Raw genomic sequence first — 21,651 nt, 5'->3', positions numbered from 1 at the left:
AGCTTAGATCCACTTCTGCAGCAGCTGTGCTAATACATGTGAGTGAGACGGAGCACAGAGGGGAGGGGGGTAAGCTACATTCAAAATCATGCTAGCTTTCAAAAATCACCTAACCTGCCTTTAAAATATGAAAATATTTATTTACCACAGACATTCCAACAATGCATAATATAAAATAAAATAATAAAATGTTTAACTTGACCCATTCATACAATTATTAAAACAGAAATATGTTTGTTTTTAAAACGTTTTACATTTATTTCAAACTGTAGACTTATGTTACAAATATTATTGTTTAACAATTGTTAGAATTTTCGAGCTAACTCTGGTGTTCAGTATCTGAGATTTCATACAGAGAGACATAGTCAGAGGTTTTGCTGAATCAATCAATCAATGTATTAGAGATGAAAAGAAAATGAATCAACAAGTAATAAAAAGTCAATAGAAGAACAGACACTCATCTAAAACACAGCTGTGGTCCTCAGGGTCTGCTCACTTCCTGGGCCCCAAACATAGATTTATCAGTGTTTTTATACATTTAGAAATCAAATGATCAGCTCCTTGTAATTAGTGAAAGATGTCATTTACTGGTGATTTAAAGCAATACAAATTATGTTTAAGATTTATTGATTTATTCATTATTATTGATCATTTAGGGGTCGATGGTGTCTGTTTATTTAATTTATTTAGATATATAGAACATAAGTTGTTTAATGTGTATTAAGTTTAATTTAAAAATATAATTATTCTTATTTGTTAATGATTTAGACTTTGTGCATTTTGGGTCAAACTGACATTTTAGTGTTAATCTGATTGTCTTGTTTATATCTGATTTGTCTCTTTGTTTACGTACATGGTTGTGTTTTTTTTAGATTTAGATTAAGTTGAAATCAGATGTTCTGAAACTGTTTGTCCTTGTTCTGAAAATGACAGCTAACAAGTTGAGCTGAATATATTTTATAAATAGATTTATTGAGTATAAAGATATATAATTATAGTATTACACACAAAAAGAAACCATGAATAATAATCCATTCTAACATTCCCTCTCTTCACACTGTTTAACAGTGTGACTATATAAAATAATGTATAAAAATTTTTTTTTAATTCAGACTATGTTTTATTATGTTATATTAACGTTATTTGGAAATTATAATATCAGGTTACTTAAAGTAAGCTTGTTAATTCATTTTAACATTATTTTATTTCAAGTTGTATTCCTATTTTGTTTACCATTGTTAGAGTGGGCCGAAAACTTTTATTTAACTTTATTACATTTATTTGGATTTACTGTTAGACTATGGTTTAATTCAAGAAAAAAGTTATAAGTAGAACAGAACAGAATACAAACATTATTTGTGTTTAAATTGAATATACATAGTACACTTGAAATAAGCCACTTATGTTTATCTGTACAAACAATAACTGAAATCATGCTCATCAAAATCAATCTTATAAAACATCACATGATTACAAAATGTGTTGTAAGAATTATTCAACACAGATTTTATAATTTCTTTATTACATACAACCACATAGTGTGGTGAGTCTATGATCACTTTGAAGTGTGTGTGATTTTATTTTAATATCACTTCTCTTTCCATGTGAATGTGAAAACCCACAGCAGGAACCTTAACTGATTGATTGATTGATTTTTATTTCTTAATGAGGAAAAATACATTCACGGTCCTGCCTTCCCATAGCGACCAATCAGGAAATGACTTTCAGAAATTACTATCAATCTTTATTAAGTTTATATGGAAGCTTTTGAAGCACAAACGACAAAAAAAATTATTATGATTTTTTTAAATATTTCAAGTTATAATTTCTATCTAATTCTATCCATGTCTACATATGTATTTATCTATCTGAGGATATAAATACACATAAGGGTTTTAGTTGTGAGATTTTTAGAACATAAAGAGAGGAAAATGACAATATTTTACACAGTTGTAACATAATATTCAAACTGACAGAGATTAAAAAGTAAGAAAATAACCCAAAGAACTGAAAAGTAAATCAAATCATTAGAATAAAACAGTAATTAGAACAAAACAGAAATGTAACCAGGTGTTATGTTAATTTATGCCTCTACTAATATTTATATAGATTACAAGGGAACAGATTTGTGATTGTATTTATGTCTTTATTATCTCTCTAAAGAGTCCTAGTTAAATCTATAGACCACGTACCATGTACAGTTCAGCCCCCCCACCTTTGATTAGACGTTTTAGGTGGTGAGGTTGTTTTTATAACCTCAGGTGATCAGCCACTGTTCTGCATTCTGGGCCAGGGTCTATACAGTATATATGATTCCTCAATATATGAAATAATGTTATCCATGTCTGTTATTAAGATCATTTGTTCATTTACCTTTTAACTAAAAAATATGACTTTTATTAAAGCTACAACTGTAAAGTGTTGGGGAGTGTTACATTGTGTATGTACTGTATGTGTGTATGTATATATGTGTGCAAACAGCTATCCTTCTATCACATGATCACTCACTCAAAGACACGCTCTGGTACATTTTTCACTCACAACACATTTCCCTCAGTTATACATAAAGTGTCATCATCCATCAATCAATCACTCTATGACACGCCCACTAGCACACTCACACTCATAACACGTTTCTCCCATACATACAGCAAGACATCATCCTTATTCATTCACCCACACATACATATATATCTCTCTCTCTCTCTGTGTGTGTGTGTGTGTGTGTGTGTGTGTGTGTGTGTGTGTGTGTGTGTGTGTGTGTGTGTGTGTGTGTGTGTGTGTGTGTGTGTGTGTGTGTGTGTGTGTGTGTGTGTGTGTGTGTGTGTGTGTTGTTTCCATAATATCTTATTTAATCAATGTTTATGTGTTGTAATTATTCTGTTGTGTAAGTGTTTATTTTCTAGGTCAAACAATGTTATTTTTATATTCTTTCTGTATCAGTTGTGAACAAGTTGTGTTGTGTGTTATCTAATGTTCTTTCTACCAGTTCACTGCAGTTCACACAAGATATAGTTTCATAATCATTCATTTCATTCATGTCAAAAAGAGGAGAAATTCATTTCTGGTTTATCTATTAAAACTGTTTTAATTTAATATATTTTGATTTGGACATTTCTGATTTAAGATCAGAAAAACATTTGTTTGATGTGTGTTTTGTTTCTATGTTTATTATTATTAAATAATGTAATAATGTGAAAGTTGTGACTTTTTAGGACATTAGTGATTTTAAATGAAATATTCAAAATCAAACTAAAACATAAATATTGTTGTGTTTCCTATTTTTTTCTTAGTCTTTATATATTTTAGGTTTAAAAATAAAATAATTACTGGTTTATGGAGGAGATGTTTTTATGTGAAACATTTCAAATCTAACTTTGAAACAAAGGCTGAACTTTTATTAAAAAGTTTCTCAACCAAAATGTATTTTAGTTTATTTTCCTAATTTGATATTACAATTTAAGTTTTTTAGTTTGTTCAATAATTAGTATTTTATCTTATTTCATTAATGTTTTTGTTTTTTAATTAAACATGAGACAAATGACAGAATTATTAGCGTTATCTATAAAACCTTATGGGATTGAACATATAGTTTTGATTTAATGATTTCTAAACTGATGTGTTTCATGTTAACATACACCAACATATTTTAGCAGCATCAGCATTATTGTTTTCTGTGACGTGTCCTTCAGTCTTTACTTGTTTTATCAGGAGGGAATGATTAGAACACTTTAGTTTAGTCTTTTCCCAGCAGCAGAGTTTTTTCAGAGTGTTTCCTTTTGAGGGAGAATTCATTCTGTATTTGTCCATAGTATCCATAGCAACGGTCATCTACCAATCACTAACAGCCTCTGGTAGATGACATGTCCAGATCAGTCAGATCAGATTATTTATCATTATTCTTATTTCATATTATTATTATTATTATTATTATTATTATTATTATTATTATTATTATTATTATTATTATTATTATTATTATTATTATTATTTTGATGTCATGTTTTTGTAGGAAACAGTTTGTTTTTTCTTCTGAGTTTAACATAATCAAAACTATCTGGATGGAGCCATTTTGAGTCTATAAGTTTTTATAATGTGTGTTTGGCTATTTTCAAAAAACAAAGTTGTCCTGATTTTTTATTTTATTTTATTTTTACCCAAGAGGTTTTTGGTAAATTGTCATTATAACAAAAGTATTTTGTGTTGTCATATTTGGTGCCTTTGGAGATCAACTTATTTATTTATTTATTGACTTATTTAAGTATTTGTTTACTTATTTCTTTATTTAATTCATTCATTTTTATATTTATTTGTGTCTCAGTCTTCATTTATTCATTTAATTCATTTTTAGCCTATTCTAGTTGTAAAAGTTAAAGTAGTAAAATATATTTAAACTAAAGTATTTTATAATTATTATTTCTAGTGTTAATTATTTGTGTAAAGTTGTTCAGCTAATGTTCAAATCTATGTTTCTTTTTATTTTATTTTTTTTCATGTGTGTTTATGTGTAGATATATATGTATAGGTGTATATGTATTTTATCAATCTCTATTAATCATTTATATATGGGTGTGTAATTATATGTGTTAGTGTATATATATGTACATTTATGTGAATGTTGTGAATGTTGAAGTTTTAGATACAAAGTCATAAATATATTTTATCAAGATTATTGTTATTATTTATTAAAGAGAAGTGTTGAGAGGTTAGTAAATTATACTCCTGTGAATATGTATTGATGTCTTATGTTTAATTTTCCTTTTTATTATGTTTTTGAAATAATCACTATATACAGTCAATCAATAGGTTTGTTTATTCATTTATTTATCATTGTAATGTATTAGAATTCATAAGACAAATGTATTTCTAAAGGGAGAATTATGATTTAGTGTGTGATATTATCCACATTCAAAAACTAAAAAGAATAAAAATATGTACGACTACCAAACTTATTTAAACTGCAAAGGACCAAATAGTGTAAATATACATATATATAATAGTGTATAGTTAAGATCAGAGGAGGTGGAACCAATCAGTGAGGATGAAGAGAGGAACACTTTGAAGGAGATGAAGAAGGTGAAGCTGTTGAAGACAAACCAGTAGAAACATGGAGAGCTTGATGGAGATGGCATCAGGTTTCTGAGCAGCACTTTGGACTCTTTAGGTGTGTAAATCACTGCCTGTGTTTGCTCCTGCAGGGCGGACCATGGAGGAGAGCAGAGGATCAAAGCTGGTGTGAGGAAGTGTAAGTGTGTGTGTGTGTTCATTCAAAGTGTCCTCATGAAGCTCTGAGTGAATGAACATGTCAGTGATACAGAGACAATGAAGCATCACATGATCAACTGTTGTTTCTTTGTGTCTCATCAGATTTCTGTCACATTCACCTCGACACAAACTCCATCAACAGAAACCTCAGACTGTCTGACAACAACAGGATGGTGACATGTGTGGAGGAGGAGGAGCTTTATCCTGATCATCAGGACAGATTTGATATCTATCAGGTTCTGTGTAGTACTGGTCTGACTGGTCGCTGTTACTGGGAGGTGGAGTGGAATGGATATGTTTCTATAGCAGTGAGTTACAGAGGAATCAGAAGAAAAGGAAACAGTAATGATTGTTGGTTTGGATTTAATAATCAGTCCTGGAGACTGAGATGTTACAGAGGTTTTTACTACTTCAGACACAATAACATAATCACACGTACCTCCTGTCCCTGTGGTTCCTCTGGTAGAGTAGGAGTGTATGTGGACTGTCCTGATGGACGTCTGTCCTTCTATAAAGTCTCCTCTGACTCTCTGACACTCATCCACACCGTCTGTACCTCCTTCACTGACACTCTGTATCCTGGGTTTGGGCTTTGGTACTATGGTTCCTCAGTGTCTCTGAGTCCTCTGTGAGACAGACAGACAGACACTTAGAAAGACAGACAGACAGACAGACAGACACAGCTACACAGACAGACAGACACTAAGACAAAGAGACAGACAGGCAGACAGACACACTGACAGACAAACACACAGACAGACAGGCAGACGGACAAACTGACAAACAGACACACACAGCTACACAGACAGACAGGCAGACAACCACACATACAGAAAGACAGACAGACAGACACACACAGCTACACAGACAGACAGACACACTGACAGACAGACAGACACTTAGACAGACACACAGAGAGACAGACACACAGAGAGACAGACACATAGACTGACAGACAGACAGACACGCAAACAGACAGACAGACAGGCAGACAAACACACACACACACACAGACAGACAGACAGACAGACACTTAGACAAAGAGACAGACACACAGACAGGCAGACAGACAAACAGACAGACAGACAAACACACACACATAGACAGACAGACAGACACAGCTACACAGACTGACAGACACACCGACAGACAAACAGACAAACAGACAGGCAGACAGCAACACAGATACACACACACAGAATGACAGACACAGACACACAGCTACACAGACACACACGCACAAACAGGCAGGCAGAAACATAGACAGACAGACACATAGACTGACAGACAGACAAACACGCAGACAGACAGACAGACAGACAGACAGACAGACAAACACACACTAACACACACATAGACAGACAGACAGACAGACAGACACAAACAGACAGACACAGCTACACAGACACACCGACAGACAGACAGACACAGCTACACAGACAGACACGCAGACAATCACACACACACCTACAGATAGTCAGGCACAAAGACAGACAGACACACACTGACAGACAGACTCTTAGACAAACAGACACACAGACAGACAGTCAGACACGCACACACACACACACACACACACACACACACACACACACACACACACACACACACACACACACACACACACACACCTACAGACATTCAGACACACAGACAGACAGACAGACATACACACAGGCAGGCAAACAGACGGACAGACAGATAAACACAGCTACACAGACAGACACACACACACACCTACAGACAGACAGACACTTAGACAGACACACAGACAGACAGACAAACACACACACACACACACATTGACAGACACACCGACAGACAAACAGACAAACAGACAGGCAGACAGCAACACAGACACACACACACAGAATGACAGACACAGACACACAGCTACACAGACACACACGCACAGACAGGCAGGCAGAAACATAGACAGACAGACACATAGACTGACAGACAGACAGACACGCAGACAGACAGACAGACTAACACACACATAGACAGACAGACAGACAGACACAAACAGACAGACACAGCAACACAGACAGACACGCAGACAATCACACACACACCTACAGACAGTCAGGCACACAGACAGACAGACACACACTGACAGACAAACTCTTAGACAAACAGACACACAGACAGACAGACAGACAGTCAGACAGACAGACACACAGGTAGGCAGACACGCAGACAAACACACACACACCTACAGACATTCAGACACACAGACAGACAGACATACACACAGGCAGGCAAACAGACGGACAGACAGACAAACACAGCTACACAGACAGACAGACACACACACACACCTACAGACAGACATACCTACAGACAGACAGACACACAGCTACACAGACAGACAGACACACAGACAGATAAACACACCTACAGACAGACAGATACTTAGACAGACACACACAGCTGCACAAACAGACAGACACGCAGAAAAACACACACCTACAGACAGTCAAACACACAGACAGACAGACAGACACACACACAGAAAGACAGACACAGACACACATTTACACAGTCACACACACAGAGACAGGCAGGCAGAAACATAGACAGACAAACAGACAGACAGGCAGACAGACACACAGACAGACAGACAATTAGACAGACAAACAGACAGGCAGACATACACAGAAAGACACACACACACACACACACACACACACATACACAGATAGACAGACACACCAACAGACAGACAGACACACACAGACAGACAGACACAGCCACACAGACAGACAAACACACAGACAAACAGACAGACACACCAACAGACAGACACACACAGCTACACAGACAGACAGACACACCAACAGACAGATACACACACACAGACACACGTACAGACAGACACACAGCTACACAGACAGACAGACACACAGACAGACAGACACAAAACAGACAGCCACACAGACAGAGAGATAGACAGAAGTGTCTCTAAGTCCTCTGTGAGACAGACAGACAAGATGACTGACTTCCTGTTTGATTTTGGGCGGGGTTATAATGTATCTTTTTGCTCATCTTGTGGTCAATAATACATGTAAATTTGATGTGAATCCAGTGAAAAATATCAAAGATACAGCATTTAGAATGTGAAGGATTTTACAGTGACATTATAGGCCCCTCCCACTGATCACAGCCTGTTTTTTCTATCAGGACCTGTTCCCATCTTATAAGATTCATCCAACACTATTTTGAAGTCAACACGATCTTTTTTCCGGACGCCTAAAAGTGGCGCCATCTGAGAACACAAAGTATGAGGTCACATCTGTCTCATGTTCTTCTTCTCCACAAAAGTGAAACTGTTCCTAATTCACAAGTTTTATTATGAATGATGATAAATGTGTACAGAATAAAGCAGATGATGTTAGTCCATCACCTGAGGATTATAGAGGGGATACATTTTCTATCAGGCACAGTGAGACAGGCTGAAATCATTTGTATCTCCTGATAACATGTTCTGGTCCACAGTCCTGTATCACCATGTGTCTGTGTTGAGAATGTCTGAATAAATGCTATGAAGTTATGATGATCAACAGAGGCTGAATAAAAAAATACACCAATATCTAAAGATCAGATCTCCTGTGTAAAGGAAAGTGAGTTACATCAACAACTACTGTTGGCAGTGCTGCAGTAAGTTCATCAGAACATCATTGAGTGAAAAAGGTGGATCTGAGTCTGACAGTGTGTTCAAATGTTCACAGTGGTGTTGATTTTACTGTATCACAAGTTGGACACATTGATCTAAAGACTGAATTACAGCGTGTTTGAGTCTAGAACCCAGAGAGTATTTAGCTAACGTTTAGTTAGCAGGCTGGTCGCCTAGCAACATTACACTATCATAGAAAAAGGAGAATATATGACATTGTCAAGCAGATCTATGAATACTATTAACTTTAACAACATGTAATGTACAGAATAGCATACTGCATTTATTTAGGTAGACATGTTATTATTATCAAATTATATATCATTTAGGGCTCTATTGTGTCTGCTTTATTTGATTTATAAGGTATATATGAATTGTTTAATGTGTATTAAGTTTAATATTTAAAATATAATTATTTTTATTTGTTAACAATTTAGATTTTGTGTATTTTGCTCAAACTGTCTTTTTAGTGTTAATCTACTGTCTGGATTATATCAGTTTTGTCTCTGCTTACATACATGGTTTTGTTGTTAGATTTAGATTAAGATGAAATTAGATGTTCTGAAAACAACATTTAATTATCGTATGTTAAAAAAGAACCATGAAGCAATCTTGAAATTAGTAGTTTTAGACTAAAAACAAGCAATATTGTCTTTTTTTCAAGCTGTAATGTTTAGAACAATTTTCTTAAAATCAGAAATATTCACATATTTTTGGCCTATTTAGACCTGATTATTGTAAATAAGAAAAATTAGCTTAGTAAATAAAACTTGAAATAGGAACAGCTATTCCAAAAACAAGCACATTTCACTTAAATATGATAATGTTTACAAGAAAATAATGCTTAAAATCAGAATTTAATGAAAGACAATTTACCTTAAAATAAGAGTTAAAAAACAAAACAAACATTTGAGACATATCTTTCTACACTTTTATTGTGCAAAAATCACAATGTCAAGACCACAAACCAGAGCAATAACCAATAGCCCCACACGACTGTAGTTTAACATCATTGAACAGGAGCCACATTTTAAAAGGAGGGACTTAATGCTGCTGAACTACTTAAACTAAAACTGATGTTTAAACTGTCTTAATCATGAAACTTTCTCCATTCAGCCATAGATTTTTTGTAGGAAGTAGTCATGTCCTTCTCATGGATGGCATCTAACAAAACCTCTGTCTGTAGCACAGACAGGAGGGTAGCAATGCACTTGGGATATGTGAGGTGAAAGGTGTAATAACAGCCAAGAAGATACATCACGCTTTCACTGAGGTCTTCTTTGGGGAAAGTCAGCAGAGGAACTGTTCCAATGACCAGGATGCAGTTTGTCTCACAGACAATCACCACAGGGCTGACCAAGGGTCTTGATTGAAGGTAAGTGTTGGGGTCCTCTGCTGACTAAAACAAACAATTCATTAAATCTTCACCCAAATATATAAGTTTGAACAAAGTACATGATAATAGAAACACTCCTTAACAACTGTGACACACACAAAGACGGAACTGCATCGCCCTCGTCCGACAGAGCAGTGATCGAATCCGAACCGAGCCCGATAGGCATTAAGATATTTCTAGATAAGTTCTAAATATTTGTCCGAGCCCGACCGAATCCGTTGGGTTCCGACAGGTCCCGTCGGACTTCGGTCGGGTTGCAGCACTCTAATATATACACAGGTGCTCGTCCTATAATTAGAATATCATGAAAAAGTCACTTCTGTTATTCAACTTAAACTGTGAAACTAATATATGATAGACTCATTACATGCAAAGTGAGATATGTATAGCCTTTATTTGTTATCATTTTGATTATTATGGCTCAGCTTGTAAAAACCCCAAATTAAAAATCTCATAAAATTTGAATATTTTGAAAATGGACTGTAAGCCATAATCATCCAAATTATAAAAAAAATAAAGGCTTGACATTATGTCACTTTGCATGTTGAGTCTATATCACATATTAGTTTCACATTTTAAGTTGAATTACAGAAATAAATGAACTTTTTCATGATATTCTAATTATGTGTGTGTGTGTGTGTGTGTGTGTGTGTGTATATATGTATATTAACCTTACCTTCAAAATGTGAATCAAAGCATCACTTGGGTGTCCCAACCTCTTCGGCAGAGCTACATGCGAAGGGAACATCTGAGGCAGTACTTTCAGGACAGCAAGTGCATTCTTTACTGTTTAAACAATAATAATATATCATAATAATTTTAGGTCTTTGTGTATGTGGGTAACAGCAAATAAATCATCCTTACCTTGGTCCTGCAGTGGTGGTCCTATGATTTTTTTGAACACCCCATAAAACTGTGCCTGGTTAAAAAATCTCAGCCAACGTTTCTTCAGCTCCATTGTGAAGAAGGGGTTTCCTTTATCAAGGATTCGCTGGAGTTCATCGATGATCTAACAGTAGAGATTTAAATTAAGAGGCCTTCGTTCAAGTGAAATATACAAGTTAAGTGAGAAAAAAATACTTCCATGGCCAAGTTCTTTAAAACATGGATAAGCCTGCAGTATCTTCATAGGCCTGTCCTGTTCCTTCATCACATCAGAGTCAATGAAAGCTCGTCTAGATTGGAACTCCAATTCCAGCAGCTGGGATACATCTTCCTTGTTGGGTTTGTTCTTAGTTTTGTACAAATCCTGCAGAGTTTTATAGTGTCTCGCTTGGCTCTGTGGGCTCTCTGGGAACACAAACAAAAATGATATCAAAAGAAAAGCAATACACCAACTATTTATAACACTGTGTTGACAACATGATATACAAATGAAAATATTACTTAAGCATTTAGTAAATGTAAAAGTAAAGTCAAATTCTAACCTATAGCACTAAAGAGATCCACCTCTTGGGAAGTACTTGTAGAAGGAGTTGACTTCTCTAGGATCACAGTGGAGGAAGACGACGAGGCGACTGATGAAGCAGCTGAAGAGACTGAAGCAGGGGAGGAGAAAGGTTCATCACTCTCTTCAGTGCACGTCGCCTGGCTGCTCTGGAATTTTAGGCTTCTAGGTCCTTTTCTTGATGGGGTTGGACCTTGCTTCTTTTTTGGAGTTGTCACATTCTGAACCCTTTTCAACAACTGCTTCTTCACCATTTCCTAAAATAACAAAACAATAAAAACAAACTATTATTACCATTGGTAACAGATTAAAAAAATAATTCCTCAACAAAATGAGAGACTTACCCATTCAGGTGTATTGGACGTAGACTTGTCTCACAGCATTGGGTAGTATTCTACTAGACGCTTAGCCATGGCAGTCAGTTCACGGGAGCCTGGGTACTTAAAATCATCCTCGGACGCTCTTTTCATAGCAATCATGCCTGTTACTGTATTCCTAATGAGTCTACAGCGCAAGTCTTTTGGCATGGTGTAGTCTTCATCTTGTCCAGCACGCTGCTTTTCAAAGTAAGCACTTCTTGCTAGTTCTAGTTCTGTGTCAGTGTATATGACATACTCTGGACTAATGAGCCGAAGCTTTTTAGTGGCGCCAGAACAATCTTTGTGTTTAGGTTTTGGAGAATTGAAGGGTGTTGGAGAGCTGATGTTGCTGTCAGAGGAGGAGGAAAACAAAGGCGTAGATGGGCTGTCTATAACAGAAGTGTCAAGAGCGGGGCGATCCAATTTCTGACTCTGCAACATAAACACAACAGACATTTGGCCTCACTTCTAACAGTTAGGGGCAAAACTCTTATACAAACAATAAATACAGCTCACCTCCATATCCACATGAACAAGTTGCCAAATGTGTCTTCTTCTTAAAAAGTTTTCTGACCCAGGAAACAGGTCTCGCAAATCCTCCTTAGTGAGGCTGGGCAACATGGCCATCTTCACACCAGCAGCTAATAAAAAACAAATATTTGAATAAATATGGCAGTTATTAAAGTTTAAACTAAATATTCCAATCAGCTGTATAAGTGTGCATTACCTCTGTTGATTGAAAAAGCAAAAATCTGTATACCTGTAGCACACTGACTGAATTAATATTACTGACAAAACCGTAAAAAAGAAAGAAATACCAGTACCACAAATAAAATGAGTGACAAGAAACAAATTTCAAGGTTAAACACAAATCAATCAAAAGTTGAAGTAGTCTCTCAACACATGCGAAGCGTTAGCTAGTTAGCATTTAGCATGATGCTATAAAAGATAATACACAAATTTTACCTCTTAATACTAAAGCTGATATCACTGTGGGATGTTGAGCAAGTCCCCTAACCCTGAGTTGCTCCCCAGGCGCTGCAAAAATGGCTGCCCACTGCATCCTCAGGGATGGGTTAAATGCAGAGGACAAATTCCATGTATATAATGACATTACATGGCCAATTAAAGGCGAAACCCCCCGATCTTTAATCTTCAAGATGTCCAGCAAACACCAAACTAGAGAGATATAGTATTTATTTATTTTTTTTAATATTCACCGCTGAAAAAATGGGCGCTAAATTTGTGGCCAATGTCGACGGTCCTGCGTTGCATTGGAAGATACCAATTCACTGAGCTGAGGGGGGGGTTTGTGGTAATGAAAAGTGGCATGGTGCACAGTTTGTTTACGAATGTGATTCCGCTGTAGCTGTGGTGTCTTTGGCACACATTTTCTTCATTCCTCTACCTAATTTGTGGTCTGTCCTTAACCTGACTTAAAGTAATTCTCAAAATCCAAACACAATGTTCTAATAAATGTTTTTTTTTTTTTTTTTTTTTATTTGTTTTTAAAAAAAATAATAATAAAAAAAAGAGAGTGAGGTACGTATGTACGTACGGGAGTAAATCTTTTTTTTCTTGATTTTTATTTTTATTTTTTATTATTATTATTTTATTTTACTTGATTTTTTTTGTCTTGATTTTTTTTTTTTTTTTTTTTTTTTTTTTTTTTTTTTTTTTTTTTTTGCGGGGAAGCCTGCAAGCTCTTCCCACACAAAACACAGGTGGAGACAGGCATCGTGTTTCTGAGTGGCTGGAGGAGGAAAAAGAGTGAAAATGACCGAATGTACATTCCTCTGGAAACCCTCGCTCACGCAGAAAATCCGAAAATTCGGTCATTTTTACTTTATTTTCTCTCCAGCCATTGCAGTCAGCACAACTTTAACATGAGTGACGGACAGGTAAAAATGATACTTTAGTTCTAGAGGACACAGTCGTCATAAAGCATAGCTTAGAGTCCTGGTTGAATTCATTAGATAAATAAATAAAATCTAATACATTAATATTATTATTATCCACAGGTATCCATGAAGTTACCGTAGTACTGTAGTTGTTGTTAATGAATTCAACCAAGTTGTGCTGACTGCAAATCCTTAATATCTTTATATTTTAACTCGATTTCAAAGTAAAAATCAATAAACTGATTAATATCCAGCACTGTGGATGATGTCATTGTGATAAACTCTGACCTAAAACCAGTCTCTGTGTTAAAAAGAACATTCAGAACCCAGATTTGAAAAAAATATTAATGCGGAAAATGGATTAAAAAAAAACCAAACTGAACTGAAAACATATTTCAATAAAATAATAATTCGGAAACCGGATTTAAAAAATAAATTCATTCGGAAAACTGATGTTTGTTTGCCCTGATTTACTTTATTTGACTAAATTTGAAACATAATTACCTTCATGTTTGTGTTCGATGTGTTAAATTATCCTCTGCTGCTCGATTTATCCTCGTCAAAATAAAAGCACAAGATTATTTTATCCATTTTTGTTGTTTGTTTTGTCCAGGCAAATGCTTTCAAGTTAAAAACCAGAAATCCAGCTTTATTGTGACATAAATAAATGGACGTTTAACTCTTATTGTTCCAGCTGTTGACGACAGACAACTGGAACTTAAAGTGTTCACACAGAGCATCACAGAGCAACAGACGGCAGCGTAGAGCGCCAGCGTCTGTCTGTAGCTGCCGTCCGGGGGTCTGTAGAGTCTGGGGAAGGTGAGGAGTTGACGGCGCTGAAGGTGAACTTCCTGTTTCTAATGTTATTCTGCACGTTCTCCATCCTACAAGCGTCCCTGCAGAAAGACAGTCACACACTCACTGCTTTCTTTTCAATGAATGGAAGCAAAGAAAAGACAGAAAGAGTAACAGAGACTCTCAGCTGTGCTTTAGAGGTCAGAGGTCACAAACCACAAGTCACTCATTAGCTCACAGTGATTTTTAATATTTCTGCTCAACAGCCTTAAATCCAACAAATTACAACATAATTGAAGATTTTTATTTTCCATCACTTGAGTTTGGTTAAATTAAGTTTGGTTTAAACTTTAAGGATAAAGATAAAGATTTTGTTTCAACCGTATTTTAATTATTGCATTATTAATTATTCATAAATGCAGATATTTAAAAACAAAGCCATGTTTGTCACAATTTTTAATGAGTTAAAAATATTCATAAATATTAGGTTTGTGTGTTCTAAACCTGCTGCCAACATGTCCAATTATGGAAATGTGTGTTTTGAGTGATCTCTGATTTATTTTGATTTTACTTTATTTTCTGTTGGTTTTAGATTGTCAATGTTGTGTTTTAATCAGTTTTTGGATATATTTAATGTGAATATTATTATTATTATTTTATAAAAACAACCTAATCAGTCTTATTAAGTAAAACACTACATTTAGGGCAGAAATAAATCTACTTTATTTACATTATAAACATTAATTCCCAGTACTGTCCATTTTAACATTAATCTGTTGTGTTTTTCTGCAGATATGGATTTAAGTGAAGTGTCTGGTTGGATCTAATCAGAGAAGCTGTTGAGTCTGAGAAAAATAAAGAATAAAACATTTTAAATTAGCCTGACTGAGTGTGTAAATATATAAATGTAATTAAAGTAAATGTAAGTTATTATATTATTTTAGTATCTATAAGTATTTTATTAACATGTCATTTTGTAGCTACTGGTACATGGATGAATCCATCTTGACAAGCATGTTACATGTGAACGTCTAAATCAGGGGTCTTCAACCACTGGTCTGAGGGCCACTTGTGGTTTAGAGAGTGAGGCTGTGTCTGGTTGGTAACCTTGGTAACATGTATTCACCGGTTGTGCTGATCATACTCTGTTACTCTACAACAAAGCACTCGTCACTTTTTGTCTTGTTTTTTGCAATTAATCAACACACCACAAAACAGTTAAATATTTACATATATACTATAAGAATATTTTTAAATGTCTTACGGTCATTTACATTTTAAATATCACAGCAGAATCTTATTAGTTTTTTCTGTATTTATCAGTGTAGGAAGTGACGTAGTCTCCGTATGTGTTGAACCGATGGTGTTTGCTCCTCCTTTGTTCTGTTGTTCCTCCATCTTTTACTGTGTGACTGAACACAGAGACATCCTCCATCTTTTAGACACAAATAACCTGAGCATCAACTGATGAACATGATAAACAAAAAACATTTAAAGAAAGAAATACTAAAGCTCATCCACATATAGGCTCAGTAATATAAACAATAATAATAAAATAAATACATTTATTCTACTGATAAAGGCAGCTGCTAAAAAGGTAATGCAATCCCTGCATTCATTACTGTTGTCAATATATATATGTATATATGGCAAAATGGATAACTCCAATAGTAGGACAACACTAAGGGAAAGACAACACCACCTGGGGTATGAACTCCCAGGATCCTGGTTAAACAACCCTTATAGATGCTAACACAGGTTCAGAACACCACCAGCAGAACAATGGTTTCTTTAAATAGTTGGACAATTTGATTTAAACACACAATAGAAGTTTCACTGACAGTAGCATGGTCCACTCTGTAAAAAAAGAAAAGAAGGCAGGGAAGGGCTCACTGAGTCAGGAGGAACCTATGTGGGAGGTCTACGTCACCTGTGAAGATGCACACACAGCAAGGCCTTCAACAAAGGGGGTGGGGGGGGGGTCTCCACCACTAAGCCCACCAAGGTGATCTCACAACACCTGCAAACATTAAACTAAAGACAAAGATCAAAAAGTTGACCAGGACCAACACTTAAAGTGGACCAGACACACACCACAATAATTATAAAGAGCTATTAGAGGCAAACATTGTCCTCAGTATTAATAACAGAATAAACTCATATTTGATGTATGGTCAGGTAAAAGTAAGAACAGACAATGAACAACATTAACAAAGAGTCAACTTTAAAAAGTACTGTAGAGATAGTGAATCCTGAGATGTAGTGTAGGGAGAGCGTCCAGCCCTAGCACACAGTATTGTTTAATCCATCTACACTGTCAGCAGATGATAGAGCAGCAGTCTAGGAACTACAAGTCACTGAAATATTAATAAACACAATAAGGCCAAAACAGCAGTAACAAGCAGTTAGTCTGTACCAGTGAGACATTTTATATCAGATTATTATTGTTTTTACACAGCGTAGCTTCACTGTTTTTATATCTTTTTAACCAACCTACATCTTTTTATTAAAAATAAATAAATCCAAGGCTCATCACTAATTAGAAATGTAAATAAAAACATTAACAACAAAGTCATGTTAGTGCGCTTAACAAAATATAAAGTCCATAGTAAGAAAGAAAAAACCCAACAAGAAGAAACTTTGAAGCCTATATTTACAATATACAGTCATTTTTAGCAAAGTGTCTTTAATAGGAATCAAATAAACACAAAGAACAAATATTTTATGATCTTTAATATTTCATCTTTCAAATAAAAAGTGTGATTAACAATCTACAGTTATTCTTATAAATGTTTTGTTTTCTATTGTGATTTTTCACATTTATTTTTTCAAATAAAAAGTACAATGAACAATAGCAGTAATTATTATCATTTCTTCCATCTTTTATATTTTGCATACTTGATAGACGTCATAGGAGGGATAAAAGCAAGTTTAAAAAATATTGAATATGATTAAAACTACAATTAAACTTATTTCTGTTAAATATTGTTTTATTTACATTACATAACATTTATATAATATATGCATCACCTTTGTAAATCTGTTTCAACATTTGTAAAAGTGTTTTTCTGTTTATTTTTTTAGATAATTATGCACATTTGTAAATTTGTTGTAGCATTGCATTGTATGAAATGTGTGTGTTTATTGATGGATGATGGACAGAATGCTGGATCACTACCTACTGCTGTTTTCAGGAGGTCTTGGTAGCTTTTCTTCTCCTGCAGCTCAGCTTGTGATGTCCATGCTGAACTAGCAACAAGTTCAGGCTGCTGCCACGCAGCAAACTCATTCTGATCACTTTTAATAAGAGGGCTGTTCCTCTGATACCACACATTTACAGCTTTTTAATCACATACTATGATACATTCTGAAGCCAAACTGGTGATAGCTCAACAACTTGTGTTTTTAATCAACTTATCAAGTCTCCCCGTGACCCTGAAAAAGGAAGAAGTGGGTCAGAAAATGGATGGATTATCAAGTCTATGAACAAAGCCTTTTTCTCTAATGTTTGAAAGCTGATGAAGCAATGATACTGGTCTGTAGTTAGAGCTGCTTTTATTAACACTCTAATACATGGAACACTTTCACTGTTTGATTATTTATTACAAATAAACCACTTTGGAATGATTTATTGAAGACATATTTAAATTATTTTACTATATATTCTATATTAATTCATGAAAAGTTCATTTCAAAGCAATAGGTTGACATTTCATGATGTATTTTTTTAACAATGTGAACTATTTATTTTTAATCTACAGAATGAAAAAACAATGAAGATAAAGTTTTATTGACTTGACTATTTTGGAATTCATCTGTGTTTCTTGTCTCAACAATCTCCTTAGTGAGGTCGTATCCAACATTCACCAAATACCTGTTAAATTCAGGATTAATATCTGTTATTCTTTCACTACATCATTACTCTTTATTAAATTATTTGGATAATTTGCTGATTTTTTTAAAATGATTTAATTTACAACAGTCCATGTTTTTTTAGTGTTACTCATATACTACTACAATTTTTCAGGTTAATATACAGTATACAGTTGTCATAATGTTTACTCCTTGGTTGTTTTTATATCAATTATGCTTATCTTCTGCTTCTTTAGGTTTATAAAGCTTTTATTCAGGACATTTATCTTAGTGCATACAGTCTCTAAGGCCTCAGTAATCCACGGCTTGTTCTAAAGCTTCTGCTTCCTGCTCTTTGTTTAAAGGACAGTTTTTCTCATGTAGCATCACTAATGTGGACATAAAGACATCATAGACATTGTTTGGATGATCACATTGATAGATCTAAGCCCAGCTCTGGTTTGTAACTGGAAGCTGTTCACTGATATCACTTCTAAATAATCCTCCATCTACTTTCCAATCAGCTGAATGTGTCCAAATGTTAATGATGGATGTGTCAGTGTCTAATGTGACTCTGCTTGGCTTTAGAATGACTAAGAACAGGCCACAGCTGTACATTGGATGTATAACATCACAAGTCTTTATGTGTCTGTTTGGATTCATAATATTAATAATGAAGTCACTCCAAACACTTTGTATTTTATTGAATCATCAGAGTTATGAAACATGTCAGCTAATGTGTTCTTCAGTGTGTCAATGCACCACCCTGGTGTTCTGTATATACAACTTTATATTATATTCATTTACACACTTAGACATGTGATTAACCTGGACACACCTCCACTCTGAGTCCACATACAGGGAGACTCCGCCCCCTTTTAATCAGTGCTGTTCATTGGGAATAATTCATATCCTTCTAGAACCAAAACAGGAACTCTTTCACTGTCTCAGATGTTGATACAACGCTACATTTAAATAAAAAGCCTTATTAATGTAGGAACAATCTCAAACTAAAGATTTCTACACTTGTTTGACTCATTTTATCAGAACTTGTTGGAAAGACATCATGACTGGATGTGAAAGCAGCAGTTACTCTAAAAGTCTATTTTTAAACTCCTTCAGCTTCACTAAACACTCAGTTTCCAGAGGAACCTTCACTTCCTGTTCTTAGATCCATCCAGTGGATGTTCTTCTCATGGGAACCATGTGTGTTTGATGGAGGATTATGTGCTATCCAATGAAAAGCTCTCCCTCTCTCTGACATGTTTCTCTGTTCAAAGAAATCCAGCACAGACAATAACACGTCTTTATTTAAAGGAACAAAGCTTCACTGGACATTTGATATCATTACATTTACATTGATTCAAACTTTATGTCAGAAGGAAGATTAAGAAGAACTTTAGGATTTATCATGGTTACATAGAACATTGTAAGTTCTAAAGAAAGGCTGGACAGGCTAAAGAACAGATTAAAGAACATTTCAGAGTTAGAATAAATCTATGAGCTGTAATCACAGAGTTGATAGAAATGTAAATATGGTGATAAAATGGGAGTGTTTGGACACTTTGGGCTCCCCTTCCCCTGATATTCATTCAGCACACTGCATGATCCATTCACAGGCTTTAGGCAGGGTTTCCCTGTCAGGAACCATTTCATCACATTCACTTCAACTGTAGAAAAACATACTTTATATAAAACACATCACATCTAAAATCAAGAAAATACTATTATGTGATGTATTAGATACTCATTTAAAACTCATTACAAATATGAATCCTTTATAAACACAGAGAAAAAAAACAGATTCAAAGGTACATGATGAAGATGGTCTGTATTAACACAGCATGTATATTCATCTACAAGTTAGGATCTGATTATTACATCTATTAGAATGTTAGTCACCTTCTCTACATTCTATAAAAAACTACTAATGATTATTATGTACAGTATACAAACACATATCTTTTATATAGAATGTATCAAACTCAAGGCCTGGGGGCCAAATCTGGCCCTTGAGAGCATTTAATTCAACCTGCAGGAGAAAGTAAAAATGACAGTTTATAATTTCTACAATTATTCATGTTTTCTTTAATTCATAGCTCAAAAACGTTCCTCATGTCTCAATTTACTACTATAGACGTTTTATTTATTTGTTATGGTTCTTTTTTAAGTGTAGGAGTAGATGTTCTTTTCCTTTCTTCTTGACAGTTTCAGCGATGTCTCTCGCCTTCTTCAGAAGTGTCTTACTGACAACATGTGTGTCAGCCGCAGTGTTGGGAACATTACTTTAAAATTACTCACTACTTGTTCAAAAAAGTAACTGCGTTAGTAACTAAATTACTCTATAATAAAAGTAACTCATTACCAAGGAAGGTAACTATTTGCGTTACTATTAAAAAAAAAAGTTGCTCTATGTCAAAGAATTCACATTTTTTAGATGCGTGTGTCGTTGTGAGGTTCTTCATTAAATTTGAGTTGCTTACAATGGATGTGGACAAAGTCTTCACTCCTGGATATAATGAACACTTCACATACACGTTCTTGTCTTTGACCATAATTAATTTAAAGTAGTGTTTGTATCGTCACCTTAAAAATGACAACTTTTCATCAGACTGCTCCACGCTCACCATCTCTGCTGATTCATCAAATCTGCTGTGTTTGTGCGTGTGTGTCGCATGTGCTGGCACGTCGCCTTAGCCAATCATAATCGCTCACCTTGTTTTTAACCCACCTCCTCACAACAGCTGAGTAAGAAGCCAGGGATGCTTTTGGATAACAGTTTATTCAATCAATGCATGTAACGCACCACATTTAACGTTCAGTAACGATAACGGCGTTGTAACGGCGTAAAAAGTTATTAGTTAGATTACCCCGTTACTGAAAAACAAACGCCGTTACATAACGCCGTTATTTTAAAAGCCGTTATTCCAAACAGTGGTCAGCCGGCAGATTTTTGACAG

General features: G+C 35.0%; 1 protein-coding gene across 2 annotated transcripts; it reads right to left on the bottom strand.

Annotated features, from left to right (window-relative positions):
• Window positions 1–9,860: 9,860 nt before the first annotated feature.
• Window positions 9,861–12,948, bottom strand: LOC114459265 (uncharacterized). Of its 2 annotated transcripts, none has more exons than XM_028441574.1 (7): window positions 12,660–12,948; window positions 12,129–12,575; window positions 11,765–12,041; window positions 11,422–11,627; window positions 11,202–11,346; window positions 11,014–11,066; window positions 9,861–10,340 (listed from the first exon to the last, which is right to left on the bottom strand). In XM_028441574.1, exons 3-7 carry the CDS (start codon window positions 12,036–12,038, stop codon window positions 10,032–10,034), a joined length of 987 nt encoding a protein of 328 aa, XP_028297375.1. In that variant the 5' UTR covers window positions 12,039–12,041; window positions 12,129–12,575; window positions 12,660–12,948; the 3' UTR covers window positions 9,861–10,031. The 2 variants fall into 2 exon arrangements, with proteins under 2 accessions (XP_028297375.1, XP_028297374.1); XM_028441573.1 differs by having other exon boundaries at window positions 11,014–11,123; window positions 12,660–12,947.
• Between the last annotated feature and the right edge of the window lie 8,703 nt (window positions 12,949–21,651).

The sequence above is a fragment of the Gouania willdenowi genome, unplaced genomic scaffold, assembly GCF_900634775.1.
Source record: "Gouania willdenowi unplaced genomic scaffold, fGouWil2.1 scaffold_276_arrow_ctg1, whole genome shotgun sequence".
Lineage (NCBI taxonomy): Eukaryota > Metazoa > Chordata > Actinopteri > Blenniiformes > Gobiesocidae > Gouania > Gouania willdenowi.
Note: the sequence above shows the minus strand (reverse complement) of the source record. Positions and strands in the feature narration are given on the sequence as shown.

What these genes read in the sequence shown, in the direction of transcription:
- LOC114459265 (XM_028441573.1), bottom strand. Translation starts at nt 12,038, where the DNA reads ATGGTGAAGAAGCAGTTGTTGAAAAGGGTTCAGAATGTGACAACTCCA. An exon ending in GGATCTCTTTAGTGCTATAG is followed by an intron (nt 11,628 to 11,764) that starts GTTAGAATTTGA and finishes TTGTGTTCCCAG; the next exon opens with AGAGCCCACAGAGCCAAGCG. An exon ending in GTTTTAAAGAACTTGGCCAT is followed by an intron (nt 11,347 to 11,421) that starts GGAAGTATTTTT and finishes CTCTACTGTTAG; the next exon opens with ATCATCGATGAACTCCAGCG.